Consider the following 9,552-nt stretch of genomic DNA (forward strand, 5'->3'; position numbering starts at 1 on the left):
TCTTCTTCTTCTTCATTAACACAATCTTCATCCATGTAGCTTCTTCAACCATTTTAACATCTAAGGACCTTTGTTTTTTACTTTTAGTCCACCCCGTTTTACCGTTCTAGATCCATCCCTGCATGAATGTTCGAACGTAAAGCTTTTCTTTTACAACTCATCTCATGCTTTTTTTTTTTTAGTCAAAGGTTAAAGAGGGGTAGAACTAAAAAGAATTTCGTTCTTACATTGAAAGCAGGATATCACCAGATTAAGAACTAATTAATATATATACTAAAAACATCTTGTACTTATATGGCATGCATGCATGAATATGTCTTTGTAGAAAAGCAAATAATTAATGACGAGGATCGACTTCCCAGATTTTCACGGCAAGTAGGCATAGAAGATGTTTCAGCATGCTTGGTCATGATTGATGCATCCATTTTTGTTCATCAGTGAGAAAAACCAAAGCCAAAGCCATGCCTACTGATCACTGTTACTTGTTAGCTAGAGATCAATGACTAAGAGTTAATATCAGTCGAATCGGAGATCTCCTTCAACACTAATAGATTAAAATATCATTAAACGAAGAACTAGTTGATTCTAGATCAAAATGATAATTACAAAGGGAAATTAAATAGACTCTGGGTTAGGTTAGATCGCACTTTTGAAATAAATTATGAACCACCAAACTTAATTATTCAGGTTTTGAATTTAGTCAAAACTGTCAAGTATCTTCTTTTAACTGCCTCCTTATCCCAACTAACTATCTCCTCATTCCAACTGACTATATCTCTAACCACTAACATTCTAATTATCATAACACCCTATTTAATCTCTTGACAAGTGACTTTATTTTAGCCATTGATATCCTTCTCACTCGGATCACTGTTTTGTACTTCATTCTTCTTACAAAAACCCAAGGTCAATCTGATAAGTGATTTTCATATTTTCCTATGGTGATATAGAATCTGGTTGAATTGATATTGCCTAGCATAACTTGACTCTAATTTTGTAAAATCTTGAGGCAGTATATATATACTACCTTTGTATATGTATATCTTCTTATACCTGTATACTGCATTCGTTATATATGAAAGTCCGATTTAAAATTCTCATAAGTGAAAAAAAAATTACTAAACGAGAACATTATAGTAGTAATAAATGACCATTAATCAACAACATTTTAATCATTATTACTAATAAGTCAATTGATCTTCAAGTAAACCCTGTATATTAGAAAAACTAGTTCACTTAACTATATATGAACAAATGAACCTTAAATTATTGTAATACTTTCAAACTCTCTTCCATCCCCTTATCAATAATAAAATGAATAAAAAAAGGGGTCCCAAAACTCACAACTATTCTAAAGTTTTCATTCATCAGTTCATGTCAATATTTGAAACAAAATTTTCAAGTGACAGGTATTTAAGTGAACACTCCAAGTATCATAAAATAAGTTGAGGAATACAAAAAATATGTCATTTTCTGCACTTGAATACCCGATACTTGAAAAAATCTCTCCACTATTTGAAGATTAAAATAGGAATCGTCTTGAAAAATAATTAATGTCGATAAACAGTTTGATGGCTACTTTAATGTCAATGTATTTCCATACCAAAATTAATTAAGGTTGTGTAATGTTTGATTAATGCTTAGCTCCTGATCAATTGCCAATTTGCCATTAATTGATGAATAATGTGATGTAACCCCACGTCATTTCATAACACAATAATTCTCACATTCTCTCAAAAGTTGGACTCTCCATGGACTATCTGTCACTTCATATTTTTTACAAAATATTTTATAATATTGGTACAAAAATTGTGTCAAAAAGATGAAGTTATAGAGAGTCTATAGAGAATCTCACTCATGAGAAAGTCTCCTTAACATTTCTCATTCTTTTTTTTTATATACAAACAAGATTGGAGTAGAGAAATCAAACCTTAGGACTGGATTCCAGTGTAAATGTAAATCTTTTTAACTATTTTACTAAGTTTGAAAAAAAAAAACTATTTTACTAAGAATATTTATTTAGGGATTTATTACTTGCATTATAAAATTCTCATTTTACACTTTAAACCTTTTATTTTTAGAAATAAAATTTTGGAGTGTCAATATCAGTCCATTTTTTCATACAAAGATATTCTACTTTAAAAGGGGAGGGATATTCTATTCTCATGAGAAGGTATTCAGCTAAGCCACATACCTAGTTAGCCACGCTAACTAGGTATCGAATTTAGCACAAATATAATACAACAAACGGTCAAGTCGAACCTGAGACCATGTACTTAAAAGTAAAAAATAATGTCAGTATAACGTAGTACTAGTTGGTTTACTAATAACATCTGAATGTGAGCAACTTATTGTGAAAATTTTATGTTTTAGTTCAATTAATTAGGACTTGAAAACATTCATCTTTACACCCAACGTCCTGAATTCGAATTTTCAGCCACCAAATATCTCACTTGTAAAAACAAAAAAAACAAAAAAAAAAAGAAGAGTGATTTGCACGCACAAACTCCGTTTCCGTTATTTCACAGACAAAGGTAGTTAACAAAAATCTCAACAGTAAAAGAAACTAAAAGAAGAATTTTTACCATGATGGATGATAAAATAGCGGGTAAGAACTGTCGGCACAATTACAGAGCTGCAGAATGGCTGACCCGTGGGCCCATAAGTAGCCCTCAGCCTAAGCCCATTACAAAACAAAAGCGAGCGAATTACAAAGGGCGTCACAATTTGTCGGTGCCATTAGCGAAAAGCCAAGGTCAAATACGTAATTAACCCTTAATCCCAGGTACAAAAGCTTATTATTTCACTAACGAATTGGCTCGTACACACAGACACTCTCTCTCTCTCTCAAAACAAAACTTCTCTCTGGCCTTTGTTCGACAACTCAGAGCCCGTGACCTCGTCCTCCTTCCAATTCCAAACCTCAAATCCCACTCGCATTTTAAATTTTTGATCTCACTCGCTCTCTCTGTGTACGGTCAGATATCGACTGAGCTCGAGGCAGCTGCTCTCCGCTCTATGGCCCGGCTGATCATAGCCATCGCATTGATATGAAGCTGCTGCAGAGGCTGAGTTGCTGTTGCCACTGTTGTGGAGGAAGATGAAATTTTATATATCCACGACGGGGATAAAGAGGCTGACGATATCCAGCGCGGGCACCGGGAAGGGGTCTCCCGGGTCTCCGGCGACTCGGAGGATTTCCTGCCGGAGGGTCATGCCGTTGTTGCTGGTTCTCGCACTAGTTTTGCCCTTTCTTTTCGTCAGAATTGCGGTCATTGTCCTTGATTCTTCCACTGCTTGCTCTTCCACTCTCGGTAACACTCTCTTTAAGTACCCCGATATATTTTACAGTAAGAAGACGAGAAGTTCGTTGAAACCACATAATGAACAACTTAACTTCGTATTTAATTCATTATCTACGAGATTCGAATTTAAAATCTTTTATTTACAACTGAGAAAAAAAATACTACTAAATTATAGTACTGAATGATATTTTTTAATTTATTTTAATTTTCTTAAAGTTTTAAAGTAAGAAGAGTTTTGGGATTTGTTGTGACATGGTTGTACGTTTGGATTTTTGTTTAAGCGTGCATTTTATTTTATTTCATTTTTTACACAATTTTATTAGTTTTAATTTATTAATTTCTTTTAAGTTATTTGGTTTGACGGTCGAAAGGAAGAAGAGTATGTGAAAAGTAAAAATAATCATAGGAATCATTTGTAATTATGCGGCTGTTAGCTATTGTACCTTGCGTTATGAATATCTTAGAATGATTTCTGATTTCTGAAGCGGAATTTCTTGCTTTGTCATCAAATTTATTACTCACTTTTTGTTTTGTTTTGTATTTTTTTGCGCGTTGGCAAATGCTGCAGACTGCGTAGGTTGGAGGATTTTCAGCGGGGGTGACGAATCTACAGTAAGTGCTCCCACGAAATTACCATTTCAACTTCACTTTCTTTTTATATATTAAACAGTTATTTTGCACAAAACAGAAAAACAAAGATGTTTTGTCCAACGTTTCTCAAAAAAAAGATGTTTGTCTAATTTTAATAAATTGGGTTAAAAACGAATTACTTCAGTTAATTAGAACAGTGTGCGACTCTTTGAATCGCGCTCTGCACAAAGTGCTACGTGCGCTTATATACGTGGTACATAATAAACTAGGTTTAGCAATTACATTTTATTCACAGTAAGCCAATTAATAAACTTTTTTAAGAAGATGGTGCTTTACCGCAGTACTGAAAAATAATTAATTTATGTAACCTGGTGCCAGTTCAATCTTCACCAATTCATGTTGAACTTACTAACGTTATCGTTTATTAAAAAAGAATAATTTCAAAAGGAAAAATATTCTAATATAGGTGAAGAAGAATATTTCTATATTTAACTGATTTTTCGTAGTTGACAAATGGTATTTCTGGCTTTTCAAATTAAAAAAAAAAACACAAATGGTATTTCTGGTAAAATGATGTAGTTGGTGATGGCAATTTGGTACTAGGAAAATACAGAGCACGATCAATGGATAAGCGCATTTGAGGGAGTTGCCTTCACTCCCCTCAGTTGCTTTCCTGGACACGTGGCCAGTTGGTCTTGCACTCGTATTAATTCTTGTCCACTTGATCTTTAGAAAGATTAAAATAAAAACAAACAGGAAATACAATATTGAGCCCTAAACGTCTATTTCCAGAACCAGAGTAGGACTGTTCCATAAAATGTAATTGTCAGCTAAAAACGAAACCCTCATTTAGCTTGAGTGGAAACAAACACGGCAATGCCTTTTTGTTTTTGGTTTTTTCATTCTCTCGTATTGACATGTCGCAAATGTAGGTCAGGTTAGTTGGTCAGGTCATTGTGTGGTCCTTGCGTCTGATTTTGAATCCTCATCCTCATCCTCATCCTCATAAATCAGGGTAGAATAAGTGCCTTCTCCAAAAGAAACTAAATGCAGCAGTGTGATTTAAAATTTTATGAAGAATTTAATTTAATTTGTGTAAAAAAAAAAAAAAAATTAGTGGATTGGGGAAGTTAGAAAAAGTAGACATGGGTGTAAATGAGAGAGAGAGAGAGAGAGAGAAAGTTTAGATATTGATAAGACGACATGGCTCTGAGGTTTATAAAAAAAATAGCAAAAACTTATTTGTGTGAAATTACTATAATGCCCAATTTTTTTCTTTTCGAATGTTTTTTTCTTTCTTTCCAGTTATGTGTAAAAGGGTATAATAGTAATTTCATTGATTTTTGGTTGACAATCAAGAGTTATATTAATATGTAGTTTAGATCGTAGGTTTTTGGTTGACAAATAGGGTTATACTAATATGTAGTTTAGATAGCATAACGGCTATCATGTTCATGTAATCATCTAATAGGTTTTGTTTTGATGTGGTTAATGCTAATTAATGAAGCTCAGAGAGGAGTTAGCAAGAGCACTGCTAGAAGCAAAGGATGGTAACTTAAATAATAATGAGCAAGGGATCGAGTCGTTTAACCAACTGGTGCAGGAGATGACGTTGAAGCAACAAGATGTCAAAGCCTTCGCCTTCAAAACAAAGGCCATGGTAAAACACTCAACTCATTTTTTTTACTTTTTACTAGATTCACTCAGTATATCTGTTTTCTTTTACTTTGATTTTTATAGCTAGCGGTTAGTTTTGTTTCCTCTTCCTTTACTACTTTTGTGTGTTTTCTGGTAGGGTGATGCAATGTCTATTGTCTTAGTCCACCATTTCGGGTTGGCAAAAATTGGTCCAGAACCCTAACTTCCACCTACCCTTTTGGTTTTATTGACCTATATTATTTGTCTTTTGTTTTGGTCTGATGAACTCTCAAACACCAATCTGATCCTAATCTAACTTAATCGTTTCTATTATCACCATAATTAATTTAATCTACCGGGGAGGGAGATCAAACTTAGGGCTGGTTTGGTATTGCTGTGCTTTGAAAAAAAGCTGCTGTGAGAATAAGCGGCTGTGCTGTGAGAATAAGCGGCTGTGAAATAAAGCCAGTAGAGTGTTTGGTAAACTTTTTTGTGAAAGTGCTTTTGAAAAAAAAAGCAGGATGATAGTGTGTCTTTTCATTAAATGAGCACTGTAGCTCCGTGTGCTTTGAAAAAACTGGTTTTTTTTCAAAGCAGCAAATAGCAGCTTCAGCTTTTCCTTTGATTTTCAGCTTATTCTCACAGCAGCTTCCAAAATAAGCCTTTTTTTTCAGTTTACCAAACACAAAAATGACCCTCAGCTTTTTTTCACAGTGGCTTTTTTTAAAATCACCTCAATCCCAAACGGGGCCTTAGGCACAAGAGGCAGAACACACTGCCTTAGCCAACTAGCCTAATCCACGTATGTAGAACTACTAAAAAGTTTGAGTAGTCCATTCCAAAATTTCTGCCAACCATCCCTAACTAGTGTTCCTTGGCTGTTTGTTCAATCAAATAAACAGTTTCGGATGACAGTAGATTGAAGATTGATGTGCCATCACCATATATGCACTTTTTTCTTCTGTACTATGTTGTGTGTATGCAAAACCTTGAAGTTAAAGCATCTTTCACATGGATGATTTCACTTTCTAGTTCTTAATAGGAATTGTTGGAATGTGCCAGCTTTTGGACCACAAGAACTTTGAAGGGTTGTAAAGTGTTTCAATTAAATTTCTCTCTTAATTTTGGCTACTTGTTGCTAGCCGCAATTAGCCTTTTTACGTTCAAAATTTGACTTGAAGTAGAAGTTAATATATGCATTCATCATCGCTATTGCAAATTTTTCTTTGGAAAACCTGTGATAAACTAGCACATAAATATATGTTAAAATGTCTGAAAATTGAGTCGTAAATTCATGAATAGGCAAGGGTGAATTTTCCTGGTGATCCATAGTAATTTATTGTTTATGACTTGCTATCAGCTTGAATATCTTTTGAAAATAATATAAAACTTAACTGAAGAATAGCTTGTTGCTTAATGCAGCTATCAAGAATGGAACACAAGGTTCAGTCAGCCAGACAGCGGGAATCGGTTTACTGGCACTTAGCCTCCCATGGTGTGCCCAAGAGCATACATTGTCTTTGCCTCAAATTAGCAGAAGAATATGCTGTAAATGCAATAGCTCGATCTCATTTACCTCCACCTGAATATGTTTCTCGACTTTCTGATCCCTCCTTTCACCACCTAGTTCTCCTAACTGACAATGTGCTCGCAGCTTCTGTTGTTATCTCCTCTACAGTCCAAAAATCAGCCAAGCCTGAAAAATTGATTTTTCACATAGTGACTGACAAGAAAACTTATACTCCAATGCATGCATGGTTTGCAATTAATTCTTTTCAATCAGCAGTGGTGGAAGTTAAAGGGCTACACCAGTACGACTGGTCTCAGGAGGTAAATGTTGGAGTCAAGGAGATGCTAGAGATCCATCGCCAGATTTGGAGACGTTACTACAGAAATTTGAAAGAAGATGATTTTGAATCCGATGGAAAACATAAAAGATTCTTGGAAGCTCTGAGTCCCAGCTACCTTTCCCTTATGAACCTTCTTCGAATCTATATCCCTGAGGTAATTGCTCTATTTCTTTCACAGATATTCCCTGATGGAGTGGATGACTTTGAATGTGAATTTGTAATGATATCATCTAACTTTCATGGGCCACACAGCTTTTTCCAGATCTCAACAAGATATTGTTCTTGGACGATGATATCGTTGTACAACATGACTTATCATCTTTGTGGGAACTGGATCTCAATGGAAATGTTGTTGGTGCAGTTGTCAATTCATGGTGCGGTGACAACTGTTGCCCAGGAAGAACTTACAGTGACTACTTCAATTTTTCACACCCTATCATTTCATCCAACTTCGATCATGATCGTTGTGCGTGGCTGTATGGCATGAATGTCTTTGATCTTGAAGCTTGGCGGCAGACCAATATTACAGAAACGTACCATCAATGGTTAAAACTTGTAAGTATATTATCACATTAGCCAGTATTTTGTGACTTGGAAACTGCTTGTAAACAGGAAAACATTCATATTTCTTGACTCGTGAGTCTCGATAACTTGATACTAATATCCTATGTGCACTTCACAGAACCAGAAGTCTGGGCTGACGTTTTGGCATCCAGGAATCGTTCCACCCGCGTTGATTGCATTTGAGGGTCATATGCATCCTATTGACCCATTATGGCATGTGGCTGGGTTAGGTTCTCGATCTCCAGAGGTTCCCGAAGATATATTGGAAGCTGCTTCGGTCATCCATTTCAGTGGCCCAGCAAAGCCATGGCTCGAGATTGGGTGTCCAGAGGTAAGAGGCTTGTGGAACAAGCATGTAAACAGTTCAAACAAGTTTGTTAGGCAATGTAGAATCATGGGGTGAAGAGGACGAAGTCCTTTAGCTCTTCCATATTCATTTTGGGACAAATCCCGAAAGCGGAGTTTGGGGAACAGAGAGAAGAAGGTTTTCGGCTTCAGTCTCTGCTCACCCTCAGCTCAGGACACTTCAGATGGTGTTATTTCATGTCCATAAATCATGATAGACAATAGATGAAGAAGGTATCGTACGGTGCGATTATACCATAGAATCAGGATATTCAACCTTTCAATGCATATAAAGGGATAGAAAGCTCCCATGGATGTATCTTTCTGACATTATATTGTAGGGTAGTGCTATCCACACACCCATGATTAATTTATATCATTTGATCTTCTTCAACTTATTCAACCCGAGGCCGAAAATTGAGTGTGGGAGGTAAAAAGGGGCGTGGATAGCACCACCCATATTGTAAATTTTACTCAGGTAATTGAAATGCTTAGATTAATCAATGACGAAACTTGTTAGTAAGGCTATTCAACCTTGCTTATGTACCAAAATTTTTCTCAAGTTTTAGAGTAATATGATTCCTATTCCATTTATCTGGTGTATTTTGAAAACGAACAAAGAAAAAGAGAATAATTAGGACTACCAATAGATAAATGGTTCGAGTAGCGCTACCATCAGTTGCAGTCGCACAATGCAACTATGGGGCATTGTTATAAATGGGTTTCGTAATGCATCTAACGACCCACAGTCACATGCTCAGGCACCAATGGGTGTTTTAGGTTGGGTAGGGCATTTAGTCATATCTTCTCTAGTTCTCATCATACCCATACAACGAGGGACGACAATGCGTTGTCTTACCTTTGTTATGGTAAAAGCAGTAATATACCACAACAATACATAAGGTTGGTGGGAGAAAACTTTGAGTAGCAACAGCCCGATCCTGTCATTAGTAGGACACTCCTTACAAAAACATGAGATCTTCTGTATTTTGGTCTCGTTTGATACCACACAATTCTTATTTGATGTTGAGAGTTGCCCGAACTGCCCTAATAAGTTAGTGTTGCCAAAATCTCTTGTAGTAAATTTGATTGATACAAACAAAAACAAAAGATGATGAAGTATTTTTGTTTGAAGTGTGTTAACTAATGATTATACCATATGCATATAAAATGTATCCACATTAACATTTTCATATCTACAAATTATCTTTTGAGTCTTTTTTATTTTTTCGGTCAAAATTATCTTTATGTTCTTGGTC

General features: G+C 35.5%; 1 protein-coding gene across 2 annotated transcripts; it reads left to right on the forward strand.

Annotated features, from left to right (window-relative positions):
* Positions 1 to 2,812: 2,812 nt before the first annotated feature.
* On the forward strand, positions 2,813 to 8,845 carry LOC126611211 (probable galacturonosyltransferase 15). Of its 2 annotated transcripts, none has more exons than XM_050279405.1 (6): positions 2,813 to 3,314; positions 3,874 to 3,917; positions 5,404 to 5,556; positions 6,957 to 7,538; positions 7,637 to 7,939; positions 8,067 to 8,845. In XM_050279405.1, exons 1-6 carry the CDS (start codon positions 3,101 to 3,103, stop codon positions 8,349 to 8,351), a joined length of 1,581 nt encoding a protein of 526 aa, XP_050135362.1. In that variant the 5' UTR covers positions 2,813 to 3,100; the 3' UTR covers positions 8,352 to 8,845. The 2 variants fall into 2 exon arrangements, with proteins under 2 accessions (XP_050135362.1, XP_050135363.1); XM_050279406.1 differs by having other exon boundaries at positions 3,214 to 3,314; positions 5,409 to 5,556.
* Positions 8,846 to 9,552: the final 707 nt, after the last annotated feature.

This window comes from Malus sylvestris, chromosome 17 (genome assembly GCF_916048215.2).
Source record: "Malus sylvestris chromosome 17, drMalSylv7.2, whole genome shotgun sequence".
In the NCBI taxonomy this organism is placed as follows: Eukaryota; Viridiplantae; Streptophyta; class Magnoliopsida; order Rosales; family Rosaceae; genus Malus; species Malus sylvestris.